Source organism: Leptopilina boulardi, unplaced genomic scaffold, assembly GCF_019393585.1.
Source record: "Leptopilina boulardi isolate dan_hultmark-lab unplaced genomic scaffold, ZJU_Lbou_2.1 LbouV2_165, whole genome shotgun sequence".
Classification (NCBI taxonomy): Eukaryota; Metazoa; Arthropoda; class Insecta; order Hymenoptera; family Figitidae; genus Leptopilina; species Leptopilina boulardi.
The window spans coordinates 1,577,694-1,600,619 of NW_026137713.1; the positions used below are offsets into that span (position 1 = coordinate 1,577,694).

The 22,926-nt window shown below is 25.4% G+C and overlaps 4 protein-coding genes and 1 long non-coding RNA gene across 11 annotated transcripts in view; 4 read left to right on the top strand and 1 right to left on the bottom strand.

The window, feature by feature from the left end:
• The window catches only part of LOC127277042 (uncharacterized), a 229,790-nt gene that overhangs the window by 151,644 nt on the left and 55,220 nt on the right, over nt 1-22,926 (bottom strand). The window contains exons 1-4 of one of the 4 annotated variants that reach the window (XM_051297857.1): nt 11,720-11,804; nt 10,590-10,740; nt 5,835-5,962; nt 848-1,054 (exon numbers count right to left, since the gene is read on the bottom strand). The gene's annotated coding sequence lies outside the window, so the exon portion shown is untranslated. Of the gene's footprint in view, nt 1-847; nt 1,055-5,834; nt 5,963-10,589; nt 10,741-10,926; nt 11,135-11,398; nt 11,670-11,719; nt 11,805-22,926 lie in introns of those variants that run through there. The other 3 variants (XM_051297856.1, XM_051297855.1, XM_051297854.1) reach the window with 3 other exon arrangements.
• LOC127277044 (uncharacterized) lies at nt 5,876-8,081 on the top strand. The gene is made up of 3 exons (XM_051297861.1): nt 5,876-6,055; nt 6,673-6,858; nt 7,103-8,081. Exons 1-3 carry the CDS (start codon nt 5,995-5,997, stop codon nt 7,318-7,320), a joined length of 465 nt encoding a protein of 154 aa, XP_051153818.1. The 5' UTR covers nt 5,876-5,994; the 3' UTR covers nt 7,321-8,081.
• Nucleotides 12,308-13,006, top strand: LOC127277049 (uncharacterized). Its single transcript, XR_007842308.1, has 2 exons — nt 12,308-12,410; nt 12,508-13,006. It is a non-coding gene; the product is annotated as an uncharacterized LOC127277049 (long non-coding RNA).
• On the top strand, nt 13,269-15,849 carry LOC127277041 (uncharacterized). 4 transcript variants are annotated; one of them, XM_051297852.1, is made up of 4 exons: nt 13,269-13,328; nt 13,471-13,759; nt 14,391-15,014; nt 15,152-15,849. In XM_051297852.1, the coding sequence occupies exons 2-3, from the start codon at nt 13,492-13,494 to the stop codon at nt 14,732-14,734; spliced, it is 612 nt and encodes a 203-aa protein (XP_051153809.1). In that variant the 5' UTR covers nt 13,269-13,328; nt 13,471-13,491; the 3' UTR covers nt 14,735-15,014; nt 15,152-15,849. The 4 variants fall into 4 exon arrangements, with proteins under 4 accessions (XP_051153809.1, XP_051153808.1, XP_051153806.1 ...); XM_051297851.1 differs by lacking the exons at nt 13,269-13,328; nt 13,471-13,759 and having other exon boundaries at nt 14,742-15,065; XM_051297849.1 differs by lacking the exons at nt 13,269-13,328; nt 13,471-13,759 and having other exon boundaries at nt 14,742-15,014.
• LOC127277029 (ankyrin repeat domain-containing protein 6) overlaps nt 17,140-22,926 on the top strand; it is an 82,805-nt gene continuing 77,018 nt past the window's right edge. The window contains exon 1 of the mRNA XM_051297821.1: nt 17,140-17,834. The gene's annotated coding sequence lies outside the window, so the exon portion shown is untranslated. The remainder of the gene's footprint in view (nt 17,835-22,926) is intronic.

Consider the following 22,926-nt stretch of genomic DNA (forward strand, 5'->3'; position numbering starts at 1 on the left):
CTCCGCATTCCCAATCTTCTTTCCAGCAGTCTTTTAAAATTCTCACAATGTTCGAAAATATATATCCTCGAGGAGTCGACTATATATATATTATTATTTTTTTTTTTTTGCTCTTTTTTGTCATTAGCTCTTTATTTATTCAACTGCATGGGCTCTTCCATTAAGTCGATGCTCTGTTATCTAGCTTTTCTTTATCTTGCTTCCATCTTTTACTTATATATATATATATATATACTATTACTTGTCTTGTATTTTCTCTCACCAATCTCATTAAAATTATCTCTGAGTGGTATAAAGAAAGTCCTTTTAGTTGCTTTTTGTCGACGCGGCGACGACTTTTCCCAAAGACGACGTCGACGACGATTCTTGAATATATATACCAAAAAAGATTCAAAATTCCCACCATATTAATTTTTTTCATTAAATTCGCACACACGTTTCAAAAATTCACTCTAAATTTCATTATACTTTTTTTATTTTATAATAAGAAACAATTTAATTTTTGGAGAGATTTTTAATAAATCCTCATGAAAATATTAGAGGAAAATTATTCTGTTTTGCAAATATGAAAATTTTTTCTTTCTTTTAATGAAAAATATATTCTTAATTTCAGAAAGAAACTTTTTTTAATACCTCTATATATGTAAAAATTGATTCTATTCTCTAAATCTAAAATTAGTAAAAATTCTTACTAATGTGAATTAGTAGCTCACTTTTCATTAATTTAAATTTAAAGAGTGACGACTTGAAATAGTAAAACAAAAATTTATATTTGTTTCAAATAATCGGTTAATTGACTATTATAAATAATTAAAAATAATTATAAAGAAATTTAATAATTACTCACAATTCTAATTAATTCCCTCGAACGTAGGACGACCAACCCCGGTCAGATAATAATCTTTAAGTCATTTTTCCCCGGAGATCCCTCCTCTAGGTTAAAATCCAAATTTTTGGAAAATAATCCTTACAAGGAGACCGAGTTTTAATGACTTAAATTTCTCATTTACCGAAAGCTTGATTTTCTGCCAAATAGTCCATCAAATGAGGAAAGCTGAAAAAAAGAAATAATAATTTATAATACAATAAATAATTTTTTTTCATAATAAAAAAAAAAAAATCAGTTTTATTGGTAATTGAAATTATCGAAAAATCAATGTCTGATTTTAAATATATATATTTAAAATCAGACATTGAGAGTAAAATCTTAAAAAATTACAAAAAAATAAATCATATACGATATTTATAAAAGTAAATGATATTCTAAAATCTCTAGAAAGCATTTTCCGCAATTTTATTCTTGAAAATATTTATACGAATACATTTTGTCAAAAAGGGGGTTCTAACGATATTGGTTTGCCGCACGTTTTTTTTTCGCTGTAACTGAAGCTCAAGAATATATATATATGTGTACATATATATTTACATGCCAAACTTTTAGAGCAATGTATTATCAAGACGATACCATTTTCCCCGACTATTTTCTCCATATATATGTAGATATATCGTCGTAAGTACATATATGTAGTCTTAAAAGGTGTTAGAATCGATTCATGAAATGGGAAAAAAGTAAAGGAGACTAACACTGGCACAGAGATACTGATTCTGATACGTTTCTCAAAATCTTCTTTCCAAATGGAAAGTACTTTCCTATGTGTGGCAGAAAAGAAAACGATGGGGGGGGGAATATTGCTACTGCGACATGGGGTGCATGATTATCACATAAAAATCATTAATTTGAATTTTCATTTTAAAGAATTAGAAATAATTATTTTTTTCTCCAATTTTCATTTTTCGAATTACCATTTGAAAGAATTTCTTTTTATACAAATTTTTACTTAACAAAATTTTTAGCTATATCAAATTTTTGACAGAATTTTTATATTACAATCATTTCTTTTCGATGAATTTTTATTTAAAAGAATTTTAATTTAATCGAATTTTAATTTTAGGGAATTTTAATTTTAATTTCTCATTCAATCGAATTTTTAAATGACAAAATTCCAATTCACCGATTTTTTATTTATATACGTATTTTTTATTGATAGAATTTTTAAGATGCCGAATTTTCATTTGTTCGAAATTACAGTTGTCCAAATAAACAATCGACAGAAAGATTTCGGCGCAATTTTTAAAATTGACCAATCACGATTTTCTGTTAAAATTTTTAATTGGACAATTTAAAAAAATTGCACCGAAATCTTTCTGTCGATTGTTTATTCGGACATTTGTAATTTCGGACAAATGAAAATTCGACGTCTTAAAAAATCTATCAATTAAAAATATAAAAATTAGTACAAATTAAAATTAATACAAATTAAAATTCGGACAAATAAAAATTCAGTGAATTAGCAAAAAAAATTTTTTTTAAGTAAAAAATTAGTATAAAAAAAGAGAAATCTTTCTGTTAAATTCTTTTTACGTAAAATTAAATATTGCTGTTAATATAAATCTTTCTAGAATAAAATTTATAACTGTTTTCTTTTCTATATATATACAAAAACGAAAGGATTAAACTAAACGAAAATTCTTTACAGACGCGAATAAAATAAAAATATAGAAATGATTTTTGTGTCCAGTGGGTTATTTATTAAAACGACACTGACACTTTATACGGTCTTATGGACGTATACGCGAAACTACACACAAACGGTGCGAGTTATCGGACTTATTGGATTCTGGACTTCCTTTGTAAGCCCGTCTGGAATTGCTGGATGAGATAAATGCGGTGGCGGCTGTCAGAAAACTAGGAATTCCCCGAAGGCACTGTTGCTGCCAGAAAACGAAAGAGGACCAAGAGGAAATATATATATATATATATATATATATATATATATATATATATTGTATATAGAAAAATGAAGAAAAAAAAGTGCTATGAGAAAGAAAAAGAAAGGAGAATATATGAAGAAGAGATGAAGGTATATAAAGGAAGGAAGTTGGAGGTTGAGAGTGTAGGTGCAAGAGAATAGATTGTGGGTGCCAACTGTAAGGGCGCCACTATATATCATATAAGAGAGGGTTGCTTTGAATAATTTACACAACGAGGTGAGATGTGCGTACAAACCATCAAACCCTTCTTATGTCCCACTTGTCTTGAACTCAACGTCAAGTACCCTTTTTTAAACATATATATTCTTTCTTCATTTATACGCTCCTTAAACACCGCGTAATCACATATATACAATGAAAAAAATTTATTTCATTCAAATAATCGCCTACTTAATTATCAATAAAAACCTCGACACATTTTTGTTGCAGTTCAATGTGAGCGAACGTGGCGCCACCTACGAGGCACATTTTTGTTTACAGTTAAAAATGAGCCAATGACGTAGAGTGGCGCCACCTACGAGGCACAATTTTATTGCATTTCAAAATGTACGCGTGTTGTAAAGAATTTGATAAAATAATTTTTGAATTAAATTATTAAATTCTTAAAATTAGAAATGCTTTTTTTTTCCTCTCGCAAAAAAATTTTTTTTTTCTAAGTAATCAAAATAAGAAACAAAATTTCGATTGGAACGGAAACAAAACGAAATTGCAATTTAGCGTTCAAGTAGGCAACAATTCGCATACCTGAAAGTGCCTGAAAGCTAATGGCATATATGTATATATATATATATATATATATATATATATATATATATATATATATATATATAGTAAATGTGGACCATGGTGAATTTGCCGCGTAATTGACAAAAACAGCCAATTACCCGAAGTAGTTACGCGAACAATGCTTCGTCCAGCAACAATGGCAGCCACTTCGTAACCAGTTTTTGGGTTAAAGCTTAGAGATGAAGGGAGAGGGGGGGGCACTTCTATTATATAGTTTGGTACATGTTCTCTTAGTAATTTTAGATTATATGCCATGGCTCGTTGCTCGCCATATTTTCCCTGTGGCTTTCTTATCTGTGGCCAGATGGTTTATGGGGTACAACCAGGTTTACGAAAATATAATACACAACTTTCGACTCTGACAAACGGATATATATATATATATATATTCTCTCGAAAATGTGTATATAAATAATATCTTTTGATTAAACGCTCAAAAAGCTAATTAATTTTGTCACATGGTAATTTAAAATAATCTTGCCATATTCAAAATTATTTTACATAAAATAATTCTTTAAACTCTTTCAAAATATTCTTTACAAAAATTTTTCTTTTTAGCATATAGCAAAAGTTGATATTATTTTCGATTATAAAAAATGTAATTATATTTATAATTTTATAAAAAGATATTTAATTTTTAGAAAAGTAATAAAATTCCCATTTAAGACATATAAATATAAAAAAGTAGCTTAAATTCCTGCTTTATATATCCTTTAAACCATATCTTAATCCTTAATGTGAAAAGTTCAACTCTGACATATATTCCAATCTACAGTAGAATAACCAGAAGCTATGTGAAAACATGGATTCGTTCAACCATCCTTCTCTCATACCATTTCAAATATCACAAAAAGATTTATTTCACTTCGCATTTTCTCTCTTCCTCACATTCAAAGGGATTTCAAAAAAGACTTTTTAAAAGAATTTGATTCTACATTCAGTATTATATATATACCCTTTTTTTACCATATATTTTCACTGAGTTTTACTGTGTATATAAAAGCAAAAACCTTTGCACACAACAAAATTTTTATCTTTTCAAATAAACGAAACCGATAACACGGCTTTTTAACTTATATTAATATTTAAAAATAAAAATATTCTAGAATTAAAAAATTTTAATAAATAGTAACAATGTATTTTTATAGGACCAACAGCATCCGAGTTACAATGGACCAAAGAGGACAAAAATTTTCGAGATAAACTCTCAGGAATATTAGGAGAGTTACCTCCAGATTGTATTCTATAAAAAATGTATGGGGAATTTTTCAAATGGACCAACAGCATCCGAGCTACAATGGACCAAAAAATTTATATTGGTAAATTTTAGAGGTACCTAATCGCAAAGATTTTTAATTTATCACTATATAATATTATTGTATGGGGCACTTTTCAAATGGACCAACAGCATCCGAGCTACAACGGACCAAAGAGGACAAAAATTTTCGAGATAAACTCTTAGGAATAGTAGGAGAGTTATCTCCAGATTGTATTCCATAAAAAATGTATGGGGAATTTTTCAAATGGACCAACAGCATCCGAGCTACAATGGACCATAAAATTTATATTGGTAAATTTTAGAGGTACCTAATCGCAAAAATTTTAAATTTATCACTATATAATATTATTGTATAGGGCACTTTTCAAATGGACCAACAGCATCCGAGCTACAATGGACCAACAAATTTATATTGGTAAATTTTAGAGGTACCTAATCGCAAAAATTTTAAATTTATCACTATATAATATTATTGTATACGGCACTTTTCAAATGGACCAACAGCATCCAAGCTACAATGGACCAAAAAATTTATTTTGGTAAATTTTAGAGGTACCTAATCGCAAAGATTTTAAATTTATGACTATATAATATTATTGTATAGGGCACTTTTCAAATGGACCAACAGCATCCGAGCTACAATGGACCAAAGAGGACAAAAATTTTCGAGATAAACTCTCAGGAATAGTAGGAGAGTTATCTCCAGATTGTGTTCTATAAAAAGTGTACGGGGAATTTTTCAAATGGACCAACAGCATCCGAGCTACAATGGACCAAAAAATTTATATGGGTAAATTTTAGAGATACCTAATCGCAAAGATTTTAAATTTATCACTAATATTATGTGAATGAATGTCGTTGGAAAATTTTTGAATAAGATGTAAAAAAAAATTATTTTTAGTTAAAGAAAGGGGTAATTTTTTTATTATGTACGTACCTGGGATAGAAATTGGTTGCGTTGCAGTTGAGGGTGGGAGATCGAGTCATCGTGAGCGGCACACCCAAAGGAATGACGTCAGGTGTATACAGTGAAAAGCATAAGTGCCAGTGGACGTAATATAGAATCTGAAAAAAAAAATTAAAATAAATTATTAAAAATGACATCAAAAACAATAAAATTTATAATATTATGTGTAACATTATTGTGCATGTTTTTTGGTGAGTCGATTAATAATTTTTTTTGTCAAGTTTTAGTAGAAATAATAAAAACAATTATCAAAAGCATTATTTCTATTCTCATCTTCCATCTTGAAATGCGGTTATGTGTTTGTTTCTCAAGAATATAGTATTATAAAATAATAAATAATTATTAGATAATAAATTATTATTTTTTAATGGTCAATACTAAATCTGAATTAGTTAATAAAAATCTAAGTTGACTTTTTACAATAACAATAAATCTGTTTTGTATATATATTATTTAAGTAATAATGAATTATTTATCTAAACGATTAGTAAAAATATTATTTTAATTAGTAACTGATTTTATTTTTTTAACTAATTTAAATTATATGCAAATAATTAATATTTTATTGTTTATAAATTTATTTATTTATTTTTATTATTAAATTACTCTATAATGAAAAAATATATTTTGACAATTTAGTTTTGTGTAACTAAAAATTTTTGCCGTGTAATTAAATTGTAATAAAATTAATCAAGTTTAATTATTATTATTATTCCTTTCTCGATATATTAATAAAATTATTATTATTATAATAACTTGTGTAATTTATTATATAAATAAAATAATTGTAGAAAAATTTTAATTTTAGGTTCGGAGTCGATAAAATGTTATCAATGTAGTTCAGATACAGACCCAAAAGGTGCGGATGTTTGTGGAGCATATAATAAATTTGATAAAGAAACAAATATTGCCATAGAATGTAATACAGAAGAATCTCACATGCCTGGATCGTTTTGTGTTAAACATGTACAACAAAGTCCACGTGGTTTTATTTGTAAGTGTATTTTTTGTTTCATTATTTACAAAAATTTATCAAATTAAATTATAATTAATTATGACCTATTAATAATATAATTATTGTTATTATTAATTAATATAATTTTTAATTTCATTATTATTTTTTGTATTATTAAATAAACAATTTATTTAATAATAAAAAAAATTATAAAAAATTTAATTTTTTTAAATAAATTTAAAAAACGAATTTTGTATTAAAATTGTTTCTTTTTTCTATTAAGGGGACGGTAGATGGAGACAAGTAATTCGAAGATGTGCCTCAGTGGCAGAAACTGGAGTTACAGGTGTTTGTAATTGGGGAATTTACGAAAATGGAGTATATTGGGAAGAATGTTATTGTTCCGAAGATTATTGCAATGGGGCCTCAAGCTTTAAAGGAATTTCATTTTTTTATCTATCCATAATGGCAATAATTCCCTTAATTTTCTTTTGGCGGTAAAATTTTTAATTTTCAAGAATTTTTCAAAAATTCTTGTTTTTTAATAATAATATACAAAATATTTTTTAAAAATCATTTCACAACGATTTTTAAAATTATTGAGTATCGTACATTACGTGACAGAATTTAAAAAAAAAAAAATTCAATAATGTATGATACTAAAAAATATACTCGAAAAAAAATTTTTTTTATTTATCCAGAATTCTGGTTAATTCAAGAAAAGCGTTTTTTACTGTAAAAAATGAAACAGCCTTCGATTTAATTATATTACTAAATAATAGAACAAAACCGTCCGTTTTTAAGCTTTTAAATAATATTTGTGATTAATCGAAAGTACAGAAAGATAAATTTTTTATACACACCTTCTTTAAACTATATTGAGATTATAATGAATTTTTTCATAAAAAAAGAATCTCAAGTATATTGTAAATAGTGTGTAAGAATTTTCTGTTAATAACAGAGCTATTAATTTTAAGAATTATTAAAAGCAGTTCATTACGCTTAGATAAAAGAAAACGAACTCATTCCGTCCAATAAAATTTCTATTTAGTACAAATAGTTTTAGAACAAAAAAATAAGATACAAAACTAAATTTGAAAAATAAAAGTGAGAAGGGAAAATTTGTATCTAATTTATGCTAGAAGACTAAAAGACTACAATAATTAATTATTGTGCAAATGCAATTGAAAATAGAAATTATGTACATACTCTAGTTTATAGACTACGTGTATTATTATAAAATATACAAATGTATAATTTTATTCTATTTTCTAATTCTCATATTTTATTTTAATTTTAAACGAAAAATATTTTTTTTTTAAATAAAATTTCACGTTTGTTAATAGATTAATAATATTTTTAAAAAAATATATTATTATTTCCGATTTAAAGAAAAAAAATTTTATAATGATTTATATATATATATAAAGAGAAAAATATTCTCAAATATCAAACAATAAAATTGTTTGTGTGTAACAATTTGCAATAATCGAGAATTATTTCTAATACTAATTAAAGAAATATTTTCCTTTTAATTCGTTATACAAATAAATATTGTATCCATTCAAAAACATAACCAGTAGTTTTCAAATGCCTTCCCTTTTTTTTCTCTCGTTACATTCACCGAATCCATTAGACATGCTGTTTCTCTTTTTTACGATTGTGGAAACAGTAACGAGCCGCGAAAATAAATGGCGACGCTTTTATCCTTTTAAAGGACTATTTTTTTCACTCGACTCTTTTATTGTATCTATATATATATATATATATATATATATCGACGAAAATTCACAAAAAAAATTCTTTTTATAAGAATTAGAATTACTTTTTTATTAAATCGCTTTCTTTTTTCTATTTGCAATTAAAATATATTTCAAGTGTTTTTTTGTTCTTGTGCACAAAACTTCGTTTGTGAGAAAAATGATAAAACAATGTTTCATAGACTCAAAGGAAAAATATTAATCAACTTGAATGAATCCTTGTGTATAATAAAAATATAATATACACTGAAGGAATTGCATTTTAAAAATAAAATGCAAAAAAATCAAGTATAAGAGACGGGTTAATTAATAAGAGATGTATTCTGAATTAAGAATAAATGTATATATATATATATAAAACAGCTTTGAAAAGCGTTTTCAGAGATTGGTCGTTAAGAGGTTAAAAAGAGTTTTCCGTCTTAAGGAATTAAAAAAATAAAAAAAAAAAATACTATAAAACATGAAACGCTATTATACGCCAAATATAGCGCCCAGGGTTTCCAAGAGGCTAATTAAACGCGCTCTCTGAAGTAATAACGACTAAAACCTAGACCTGAAGGAACAACCACTTTTAACCAGAAAATTAAGTGAGGCAAGGTAGAGAGAAAGAGACCAAGTGTGCGCGCTATCAATGAACCATCCTTTATTCCAGTTGCAGTTTTTTTTTTAAACCGCCCCCCCCCCCACCTCCCAAATGAGCTTTAATCAAGAGAAATATATTTTAAGACTTCACGAATTTCTATATATGGACCATTTAATTTTTTTTTAATTTAATTTTTTAATAAAATGTTCAATTCTAGAATATTGTTTTCATTTTATTTTTTCATTAATTAAAAGTTAAATTAAAATTTGTATTAATTAAAAATTATATTCTATAAACGGATCAAAAATATTTTTTTACTGTAAAAATTAAAATGAATTTTTAAAAATTTTTCTTCTTGAGATTTAAAATTGTTATATATTTTGAGTATTAATTTACAAAATAGAGAGTAAAAAAAAAGTTGATTAGCAAAAAAATAATGAAAGGATTTGTTTTTTAAAAAAATATAAGTATGATCAAGAATAATGAGCACTTGAGACTAAAGTTTCATGGTATTTAATCAAAAGCCGATGTAACAAATCGCCGTTCTTGGAAATGGGACAGAAGGTCTTAATTATAACGTCTCAAGTAACGAGGGTCGGCAAAGTCGCCTATACATAATATATATATATATATATATATATATATACATAGAAGGGCCTAAATGGCCCAACATTGTACATCGCGGTGTCCATTCCGTCTGGCATTAATAGTCTCACGTGACGTAATTAACTCACGGTTGTTGAATTTCTGGAATTAACATGATGTATGTACCACATAACCTTGGCTTTACTTTATAGTATTTGTTAAGTACCACACAAAATTCATTGTACTATAAAAATTAATTTCGTTTCAATTGTTAACTCACTTGATCATATTTTCAATTAATTTATTTGTCTCAAAAGCTCACAGTTTATTAATAAATTATAATTTAATTTCATCAAAAATTTATATTCATTTTATTATTATTATATTTTTATTTTATTTGCCCCAAAAGCCCACAGATAATTAATTAATTAATAATTATAATTCATTATATATTTTTCATTTTTTCTCAAATTTATTTTTATTATTATTGTTTTTATTTTATTTATTTGTCTCAAAATTCCGGTCAATTAATTATTAATAATTATAATTTATTATATTATTTTTCTCTTTTATCAAAATTCATTTTTATTTTATTATTATTAGTTGTTGTTTTATTTTATCTTTGTTTTTTTATTTTATATTTATTTTTCAATTTCTTTGCCTTTTCAATTATATATAAATTTTAATTATTTCTTCAACTAAAATGTATTTAAAAAAAAAATATTTAATTTAATGTAAAAAAATGCAAATAAAGAGATAAAATTATCTAATATAAAAAAAAAACTTTTATAGAATATTCCAATTATAAACTAATTTTATTTATTTTTATATATATAACTCACCACTTCGATGTAGAAATTTGTTCCCTTTTTCGAATTTTAACGAAATCATTGAATTTACGATATGCTTCATGATGCTGATTTTTATATTCGACATAATATTCATCGTAATCCAAATGCTGAACAATGAATGACATGAGAGATGAAGGAAAATCTGAAAAAAAAACATTTTAATATTGCAAATTTTTAATTTCACGTCATTCATATTTTATAACCTAAAAAATGGAATTTTTATTATAATATATCGATTTTTAATTTAATATTAATTGCAACAAAACTTATAATTTGTAATATTTTTCAAAGTTAAATATAAATTAATTTCGATCGTGAAAAAGTTAACCTTTAAAAATTTCTGTCAATTTATATTAATTTCACAATGCATGTAACAGTAACAGATTTTTACTATTGTATTTATACGAAATATATATACACTTCACTTAACACTCATGTACAATAATAAATAATTAAATAACGATTAAATATTAACTTTTTAGTGAAAAATTAAACACAATTACTGCAGATATCAACGACAATTTTTCTCACAAGTGTCTCACAACAACGGCAAATTCGCGCCAAATTGCAGAAAATCAATAAATTGAACAGCCAATCAACGCGTCGATATTCAAAAAATGCAATAAATTTAAATAACCAATCAACGATGAATATTCCTAATACCAACCTTGAAATAATTAATTTTTCTTTCCCATTTTTTTTAAATAATTATAAACAATAAATAATTTACAAACACAATTATTAGAACAATTATTTTTGATAAAATTTTCATTTTTAAAAAGCGTAGAAAATTTACTTACACAATTTAAAAAAAAATATCGAAATCACTGAGGTTATGTTTTGCAAAATTTGACGTGATCATAATAAATTGCCTCAGTAATTACTTAAAACTTTTTGTCTGCATTATTTATCACTTTAAATTAATCAAAAATTTAATAATTGAAACAATAATAAATTATTATTGATCAAAACATAAGTTGACAAACTGCTTTGCCAGAACATGATCTCTAGCTACCTGCTACCAGTACTACACTGACACTCGACACTAACTTTATAACACTTAGGTTTTTTCTTTTCAAAATAAAGTTAAAAAAAACAATGTTATAAAAATTATATATTACCAATAATGATTCAAATGACAATATGTATTTTATTAATGTTTTCCTTCCGGGATTTTATCACAACTGTCAAGAGATAAAAAAATTTACACAGTCTGACATCTAACGGCGAACTGAAAAACTAACCAAGAGACAATTTTAACGCGCGAAAATTCAAATTGGATATAAAGCAAATTATATCAAAAATACATTAAATAAATTAATAATGATGTGAAATAAAAATGTTGTGTATAAAAAAATAAAATTAAATGCATTTTGTATAAAAAATATATAAAAAAACAAAATTCTGATTATATTGAATGATGGTATTTGATGAAAGCTGACAATTGTCAGTGGCGACACTTTTTGCGCCAATTGAAAACACAATTGAGAATTTACATCACAGATGGCGTAAAAAAATATGAAATTAGCGGTAAATTTTAAATTGTTAGTTATTGAAATTTTTTTCTAAAATCAATATTCTGCAACGTTAAAGTATTATTAATTAAATATATTATAAAAATAAATGTTAAAAGTTTTCTTTTTAAATAAATATAATAATTTTTTTTTTTTTTGCAAAACAATTAAAAACGTCTTCACAAACTTTAAAAAAGTGAAGGTAGTCGCTATATAGTTGGGAAAAATTACAAAACATAAAAATTTGACAGTTAAAAATTAAATTCGGCTGGTTTGTTGAAAAATTTTGACATTTCAAGTATGTAAAAAAAATCATCTTTAACATTTCAATTTAATTTAGTAAACAAAATTTTTTAATTTCAAAAAAAAAAATTAAATTAAATTCTTTGACACAGGTAATGAATTTATTTTGGCAAAAAATCAAAACATGGCACCACGAAAAAAAAATACAAAAGAATCAAAAGAAAATTATAATAAATTTAAAGGATCGCGAATTACAAAGTCTTGTTTAAAAAAAATGCCACTTGTAACGAAAGTAAAAACAAAAAAATTATGTGAAAATGTATTTAGTCATTGTGAAATTCATGAAAATGTTTTAAAGAAAAATTTACAAAATAATTCATTGTCAATGAAACTTGGTTTTATCAGCAATTTAATACAATTAAACAGCCAAATTTATACACCGCGAAATCCACCGTTATTTCTACTTTGGAAAAAGGGAACGACAAAAACATTTTTTGACGAATTTTTTCAAAATATAAATAATAATAGAATATCATCATTGTCAAATTTTTGTTTGTGTAGTGAAATTATTTCGGGTGTCAATTTATTTATCACAGAAATGAAAAGAAGTAAACCAAAAAAAAGAACAATAAAAAAATTATTTAAAAAGTATTTTTTTGATTTCGTAACTTATTTTTGATAATTTTTTTTTACCTTTTTAAATTATGGATAAAAATAATTTTTTTTTTATTATATTTTTTTGTAATAATTTATTTACTATTTATTTTTATTATTACATTTTTTTCAATAAAATAAAAAATATAATTTATTTTGAAAATTAAAGATTAAATTTTTCTCTTTTTTTTTTATTAAACTTGAATGCAGCTGATTAATCTAACAATTTTTACTTTCAAAGTGTTATTATGCCAGTGAAAAAAAATGTGACATTTCGAAAAAGTATTAAAAATATAAAATAAGAAAAAAAACAATAAAAGTAATAAAAAAAAGAAATGATTTGAATAACAAATTTTTTTATTATAAGAAAAATAAATTAATTGAAAAAAATAATAAAAAATAAAACAAAAAAAAAATAAATAAAATTATATAACCTTATTTTTTTTTTTTTGGGAAATTAGATCGTTTTCAAAAATGAAGATATGACAAAAGTAAAAAAAAATATTGAAATAAATCCACAATTTTCAAGAAGAAATATAATGAGTAATAGGAAATTTGAAAAAATTGTCAAAAATACCAATGTTTATGACAATATAAATCTATTGAATTCAGTATTAATTGGAGCACGATATATCGGTAAAACTGAGAAAGATGGGAAAAGAATTTTAAATAAATCGCAAAATGGTGTTTCCTATCCATATTTTGAGAAAGGTTTTCCTCGAGCACATGCTGCTTATAAAAAATCAAAGAGTAATTCCTAATTTATATTTCTTGAAAAAAAATTTCATTTTTAAAAAAATTAACCTTTTTTTTGTTATTTTTAAAAAACTTTAATACTATTTTTTATATTATAGTAATTTATTTATAAAAAAAAAAAATTATAAATTAATTTATCCAGACTAAAAATTCAGAATTCAAAAAAGAATTTTTTTTTTAATAGAAATCAAAAAAATTATTTAATAGAAAGGAATTTTCCAGTCGGTATTATCGCATTTCACTTTGAATTTTAATTAATCCGTCAACGACTGTCTCCTAGCGAGGATTTTTTGTACTACACTTTTTTAAAAAATGAATTTTTTTTGAAAATAAATTTCAAAATGAAAAAAAATACTTTCAAATTGATAATAAATATTCCGCGTATATTTTTAATTAAAAATGTTAGTCTAAAAATACAATGATTAAATGAATTAAAAAATTTTTTTTTTTAATTTAAAAATTTTACCATCGATCATTTAAAATTTATTTAATTTTCAATTTAATTTTCATTTTATTCTTTAATTTTATTTTTGATTAAAAATTTCGTTTTATAAGAAAAAAAAAATTGTCAAATTGATTTTTTTTGTTCGTTATATAAAAAAAAATAATTTATGATTTTGTATAGATTATTTAGGATCGGTGCAAAATTATTCGAAAAATAAAAGAACTACAGCTTTTTTGAATAGAAGCGATCAAGATTTTGTGACTCATTTGGCACTCGATACTGATACTGCCGAGGAGGCAATGGATCGATTAAATAATGGTTCAATTGAAGAAGAAGTGGAAATTTTCGCAAATGAATTAGATTACAAAAATCTTCCACTTGGCATTGAATATGAAATGGGAAAACCCGTGGGAAAACCAAGACGAATAAAAAGTGTTAAACTTATATTGGGACATCATTGGTCATCTTATGGAAATATTTTCGCTGATGTTTTTGTAAAAACAATTTATCCAAAATTGTTTTAGAAAATTTCAAAATAAAAAAAAAAAAAATTAAATCCTTAGAAATTTCAAAAAAAAAAAAAAAAAATTGGAAAATTTTAAAAGAGGACTAAAAGAAAGTGGATTTGTAATTTTCCAAAAAAATTTTCAAAGAAATTTATTTTTTAAACCGAATGAAATGAAGTTGTCCTTTCAAGAACATTTGACAGTTCATACGATCTCTTATTTTTGACAGTAAATTTTAATTTCTGTTTATCAAAATTATAATTATAAAAAAAGGCACAAGTTTTTATATTTTCAAAAAGTAATTAATTAAATAATTAATTAATTAATTAAGTAATTAATTTAACATAACGTAATTATATTCCATTTAATTTTTCAATGATTATAATGAATAATCTTGAAAAAATAGAAAAATTAAAAAATATTTTCTATTTCCAGTTTCCAATAATGAGACCCAATAAGAAATTGGATAAAAAATTAAAATTTACACCAAAACAAAAAAGTTCACTAACAATATCGTGTTCAAAAAATTCAAGACAAATAATTCCAAAAAAACGTGATAAAAACAATGATCTTAAAAAAGAGAAAATTGATGAAATAATTTCAAATTTGGAAAATAATGGAGCAGCTGGATTATTTCATTTGAGTTTTGTCAGTAAGGCAATAAAACGAAGTATACGTGTTAGTAAATACAAAAAACCACCACTTTATGTTATTTGGAATAATGAATCAAATTCTTCATTTATTGATGTTGAATATCATAAACGTGGTCGTTGGACGAGAAAAAATGAAAAATATCCAAAAACAAAGAAAATCATTAATTACAATGATTGTCTATTTGATGCAATTAGTTTAAAAATTAATAAAACCCCACAGGAAATTCGTAATATGACAATAAATGAAATGAAAAACAATAGAAATAGTGTTGAAAAACAATTAGAAATTTTTGACAAAATAAAATATGAAAATTCATCATCATTAATGTTTGGCAAAATTAAATCATCACAAATGAAAAAAGATAAAGAAATAAAAAAGGAAAACGTAAAAAATAATTTGCTTTAAATGAAAAAGTTTTGCAAAAAAAAAAAAAAAATTGTTTATTTTTTCATTTTAAATAAATAAATTCATTATTTATATTCCAAGAGTATTTTTTCATTTTTATATTTGAAAATAACATTTTCTAATTCTAGTAATATTCTTAGTAACATGTTGAAAGTCTTGTAATATTTTTAGTAACTTTTGTCACTCCAGTAATATTTTTAGTAACTTTTTATCAGTCAAGTAAGACTCTGTCACCCTAGAAATGTTCTTAGTAACTTTCTGCCATTTTAGTAATATTTTCAGTAACTTTTTGTTATTTTAGTAATGTTTTTAGTTACTTTTTGTCACTCTAGTAAGATTCTGCCACTCCAGTAATATCATTAGTAACATTTTGTCACTCTAATAATCTTCTTAGTTACTTTTTGTCACTTTAGTAAGATTCTGTCACTCTAGTAATATTATTAGTAACATATTGTCACTATATTCATGTTCTTAGTTACTTTTTGTCACTCTAGTAAGATTCTGTCACTTCAATAATATTATTAGTGATATTCTGTCACTCTAGTAATAATTAGAGTAACTTTTTGTCACTCCAGTAATATTTTTAGTAACTTTTTGTCATTCTAGTAAGATTCTGTCACTCCAGTAATATTCTTAGTAACATTTTGTCATTCTAGTAAGATTCTGTCACTCCAGAAATGTTATTAGTAACTTTCTGTCACTCTAGTAATGTTCTTAGTAACTTTCTGTCATTCTAGTAATAATTATAGTAACTTTTGGTCACTCCAGTAATATTTTTAGTAACTTTTTATCATTCTAGTAAGATTCTGTCACTCTAGTAATAATTAGAGTAACTTTTTGTTACTCCAGTAATATTCTTTGTAACTTTTTGTCATTCTAGTTAGATTTTGTCACTCTAGAAATGTTCTTAGTAACTTTCTGTCACTCTAGTAATGTTCTTAGTAACTTTCTGTCATTCTAGTAATATTGTCAGTAACTTTTTGTTACTTTAGTAATGTTTTTATTTACTTTTTGTCACTCTAGTAAGATTCTGTCACTCTAGTAATTTTTTTAGTAACTTTTGATCACACCAGTAATATTCTTAGTAATTTTTTGTCACTCTAGTAAGATTCTGTCACTCCTGTAACATTTTTACTAATATTTTATAAATTTGTCAATTTTTGAACTTGATTTGAGTATTGTAATGATATTTTAAGTAAAAAAAAATGTTTAAATAAATAGTAAATAATCTTTTTTTACATGAGAACGGGTTCCCAGTCAAGTGACGACGTAGCTGAAGGGAAAGGGTAAGAACAGGTGTAGGAGGGGATCATGGAGAACTCCCTGGAGTCGCCGGATCTCTCGATCCTCTCCACGATCATTTGAATCAGTCCTAGTGCAACTGCCTTTTCGATTCGGCTCGCTTTTACATATAAATATGTTCGCTTAATGAATTCAATCTTTAAAACCAAAAAATAAAATAAAATAAAATAAACGTCAGTGAATTCTTTTTTTTCCCCTACAATCATTTCTGATGAATATAAAAATCATGTTTCTTCAATAATTTTTTGTGTTTTAATTTTATGCAAAAAAAAAAAAAAATACTAAAAGTGTGAATAAAAAAACATGTTACAACTTTTTACAGAAAATCACTTTCAATTTTTTGCATCAATTGGAGAATAGGGAATACGAATAAGTGAAAACACACATTTTGGATAAGTGTTGGAGGCGTAAATAAAGAATTTAAGAAAAAAAATTTTTAAACGTAATTTCTGCGTTTCAGTGATAATTGCGTGTGTAAAAGAAAGAGAGAGAGAGAGAAGCCAGAAATGGTGTTCTGGTAATTTCAATGCGCGGATAAGAAGCGACATCATTTAGAATTCAGTGCTGATAAATTTTTGTTTTCATTTTCTTTTATTTCAACAGTGTTTTTGATTCAGTGAAGAATATATATAAAGTGATTTAAAATTCAGTGTTTGTGCTGTCGTGTGTAAAATTTTAACGCACAAATGTTGTTTTCACTCTTTATTTGTGGATTACATTACAAGGAGTATTTTTCTTGCAGTCGAATATAAGACCGGTAAGTGTGTTTACGAGTCACAAACTATGCACCCAAAATGGCGTTCTCCTCTTTTGAGATCGTGCGAATTTTTTGGTACCCAAGAATTTAACGAAAAAAAAAAACAATAATAAAATTAAAATTACAAAAAACAATTTTACATATAAAATTTTAGGCCAAATAATTATAATATTATTGAAATATATATAATTTTAAATATTTTCTATAATACTCAAAAGGAATAAATATAATTATAACTGAAAGTATCATTTTTAAAATGGTCCTTAAAAATAAATTTCTTAAATAAGAAAACGTAACATGGTGATTAAAAAAAAATGAACGGTATTTTTGTTCAAAAAATGTCTGTAGCAATAAAATTCCCCCCCAAAGAACTGTATTTTACTGACATTTTGTGGTTTCACCAAAAAGCCAATTCGGCTTTATGACTTCGTTATACTCTGGTTTTAAGCTTAAAAACTTGATTTTTAAGAATAATTACATTATGATTTTTTGTCATATAAAAAATATATATATTGGTATAGTTAATTCTCAAAATTTAAGAATAAAATATATTCCTATGAATTTTATTCAAAGTCGTATTGAAAAAAATTTATTCTAAAATTGAAAATCTTCTTTAAAAATTTATTCTTAAATTTAGAATTATATTTAAGAATAGTAAATTTAACAATAAATTGATTAAAAATATTCTAATTATGTTAGAAATAAATTGTTTTCCATCTAGAGTAGAAAATAATTTTTAAAAATTTATTTTTATATATTTTACTCTAGTTTAAAAATTAATTTCAATCATAAAGTTGAATTTTAAGAATTATTACTTTATTATACTTCGCATCAGAAACAATATTGCGTATATGATTATTGTCCAATTATTTACAAAGTATACAAATAATATTTCTCTCTCATGATTTTATCGAGACCATCGCATTTCATTTTGATATTAATTCTCTCTCGGCGTGCTTCCAATTTAAGATATAGTAATGAGCAATTGAGAAAGTAATTCCAATAATGTCTAAAGTTAATGCAATTATTTAATTATTGAATTATTTCGTTTACATGCAATTTTAAAAATGTTTGCATGTTTTGTAATTTTAAAATTAAACTACATATACACACGTAATAGATTCCTTTTAAAACAAAACTATTATATAGAATTCTATACCAGCAATTATCCCATAAAGTAATGGATATATATTATATAATTTATTATATACTAATAGTATAATAGTATATAATATAATATAAATATCCTAATTATAAAATAGCTTATAAATTATGTTCCCTCCCTTTTTTAACACCGCGGGAAATTAATGCTTTCTCATTTTGAAATACATATTCAAATCTCAATATGTTTTAAAATCTATTTAGCAAAAAATTCTAAATTCATTCTGCTTTTGTTAAATTTCTTGAATTTCTTGGAAAATTTCAAACACTCGACGTAAAGTGTTGCTCGCGGTAGGAATGAGAAAAAAAATGAATAAGCGTTAACGATCTGAAAAATTCTTATATGGAGGTACTAATTAGATTATGCTAAATGAACTTTTCTCTTCATACATTCCAAGAAAGGAAGAATTGTATTTTTTTTATTTTTTATTTTTTTTTTTTTAATGAGTAAACTAAAATATTTTCTTGAGAATGACTTTGTATTGCCACATATATGCACGTGCACCGGTTTTGTACACATTTAGATCTTCAACTTCCATGAAGTGTGTATACTCGAGTGCAAGATGGTACTCTGCATTCAGCATCCACTTTACGCTTTACGCACAAATGTTGTATGTATACCTTCATTTTCTTCATGCCATGCATAGGGTGCATACTAATTTTGAAACTGTAAATTTCTATGTTTTCAATTTTGCACGCCCTTTTTTTTTATACTTTTGAGAAAGTTCAGTGTAAATGTTTCTTTAAATTTTTTAAACAAAAAAGAATAATAATAATTATTATTAAGCTTCTTTAAAAGTATATATATACTTCCCATATGAAGGAATTAAATATATGTTGCGTTTTAATTGTAAATATAAACAAAACTTAAGGGAAATTTTAGTAATTTGTTTGAAAATATTTTTTAGTTTTTCAGTTTTAACCTTTTTTTAACCTAGCAACAATTTTTGAATTTAATTTCAATCTAGGAACAATCCTAGTAACGATTTGATCCTTTAGTAGGCTTTTAGTAACCTATGGCACTCTAGTAATGTTTCTAGTAACTTTTTGTCACTCTAGTAATGTTCTTAGTAACTTTCTGCCACTCTAGTAATAGTTTTAGTAACTTTTTGTCACTCTAGTAATATTTAGTAATTTTCTGTCACTCTTTGGTAACAATTTTAGTAACTTATGCCACTCTTGTAATAGTCTTAAATACTTTCTGCAACTCTAATAATGTTCTGAGTAACTTTTTGTCTCTCTAGTAAGATTCTGACACTCCAGTAATAGTTTTAGTAACTTTTTGTCACTCTAGTAATATTATTAGCTACTTTCTGTCACTCCGGTAAGAATTTTAGTAACTTATGCCACTCTATTATTGGTCTTAGAAACTTTCTGTTACTCTGGTAATGCTCTTAGTAACTTTCTGTCTCTCTAGTAATGGTCTTAGTAACTTTCTGACACTCGTGTAATGTTTTAGGTAACTTTCTGTGACTTTAGTGATATTTTCGAAAATTTTTTGTCAATCTGGTAATGTTCTTAGCAACTTTCTGTCCACCTAGTAATAGTCTAAGTAACTTTCTGACACTCGAGTAATGTTTTCAGTAACTTTCTGTCACTCTAGTAATATTTAGTAATTTTCTGTCACTCTGGTAACAATTTTAGTAACTTATGCCACTCTAGAAATAGTCTTAAATACACTCTGCAACTCTAATAATGTTCTGAGTAACTTTTTGTCTCTCTAGTAAAATTCTGACACTCCAGTAATATTTTTAACAATATTTTGTCACTCTAATAATATTATTAGTTACTTTCTGTCACTCCGGTAAGAATTTTAGTAACTTATGCCACTCTATTAATGGTCTTAGAAACATTCTGTTAATCTGGTAATGCTCTTAGTATCTTCCTGTCCCTCTAGTAATAGTCTTAGTAACTTTCTGACTTTCGAGTAATGTTTTAAGTAACTTTTTGTCACTATAGTATTGTTCTTAGTACCTTTCTGTCATTCTAGTAATAGTTTTAGTAACTTTTTGTCACTCTAGTAATATTATTAGCTACTTTCTGTCACTCCGGTAAGAATTTTAGTAACTTATGCCACTCTATTATTGGTCTTAGAAACTTTCTGTTACTCTGGTAATGCTCTTAGTAACTTTCTGTCTCTCTAGTAATGGTCTTAGTAACTTTCTGACACTCGTGTAATGTTTTAGGTAACTTTCTGTGACTTTAGTGATATTTTCGAAAATTTTTTGTCAATCTGGTAATGTTCTTAGCAACTTTCTGTCCACCTAGTAATAGTCTAAGTAACTTTCTGACACTCGAGTAATGTTTTAGGTAACTTTCTGTGACTTTAGTGATATTTTCGAAAATTTTTTGTCAATCTGGTAATGTTCTTAGCAACTTTCTGTCCACCTAGTAATAGTCTAAGTAACTTTCTGACACTCGAGTAATGTTTTCAGTAACTTTCTGTCACTCTAGTAATATTTAGTAATTTTCTGTCACTCTGGTAACAATTTTAGTAACTTATGCCACTCTAGAAATAGTCTTAAATACACTCTGCAACTCTAATAATGTTCTGAGTAACTTTTTGTCTCTCTAGTAAAATTCTGACACTCCAGTAATATTTTTAACAATATTTTGTCACTCTAATAATATTATTAGTTACTTTCTGTCACTCCGGTAAGAATTTTAGTAACTTATGCCACTCTATTAATGGTCTTAGAAACATTCTGTTAATCTGGTAATGCTCTTAGTATCTTCCTGTCCCTCTAGTAATAGTCTTAGTAACTTTCTGACTTTCGAGTAATGTTTTAAGTAACTTTTTGTCACTATAGTATTGTTCTTAGTACCTTTCTGTCATTCTAGTAATAGTTTTAGTAACTTTTTGTCACTCTAGTAATATTATTAGCTACTTTCTGTCACTCCGGTAAGAATTTTAGTAACTTATGCCACTCTATTATTGGTCTTAGAAACTTTCTGTTACTCCGGTAATGCTCTTAGTAACTTTCTGTCTCTCTAGTAATGGTCTTAGTAACTGTCTGACACTCGTGTAATGTTTTAGGTAACTTTCTGTGACTTTAGTGATATTTTCGAAAATTTTTTGTCAATCTGGTAATGTTCTTAGCAACTTTCTGTCCCCCTAGTGATAGTCTAAGTAACTTTCTGACACTCGAGTAATGTTTTCAGTAACTTTCTGTCACTCTAGTAATATTTAGTAATTTTCTGTCACTCTGGTAACAATTTTAGTAACTTATGCCACTCTAGAAATAGTCTTAAATACTTTCTGCAACTCTAATAATGTTCTGAGTAACTTTTTGTCTCTCTAGTAAAATTCTAACACTCCAGTAATATTTTTAACAATATTTTGTCACTCTAGTAATATTATTAGTTACTTTCTGTCACTCCGGTAAGAATTTTAGTAACTTATGCCACTCTATTAATGGTCTTAGAAACATTCTGTTAATCTGGTAATGCTCTTAGTATCTTCCTGTCCCTCTAGTAATAGTCTTAGTAACTTTCTGACTTTCGAGTAATGTTTTAAGTAACTTTTTGTCACTATAGTATTGTTCTTAGTACCTTTCTGTCATTCTAGTAATAGTTTTAGTAACTTTTTGTCACTCTAGTAATATTATTAGCTACTTTCTGTCACTCCGGTAAGAATTTTAGTAACTTATGCCACTCTATTATTGGTCTTAGAAACTTTCTGTTACTCCGGTAATGCTCTTAGTAACTTTCTGTCTCTCTAGTAATGGTCTTAGTAACTGTCTGACACTCGTGTAATGTTTTAGGTAACTTTCTGTGACTTTAGTGATATTTTCGAAAATTTTTTGTCAATCTGGTAATGTTCTTAGCAACTTTCTGTCCCCCTAGTGATAGTCTAAGTAACTTTCTGACACTCGAGTAATGTTTTCAGTAACTTTCTGTCACTCTAGTAATATTTAGTAATTTTCTGTCA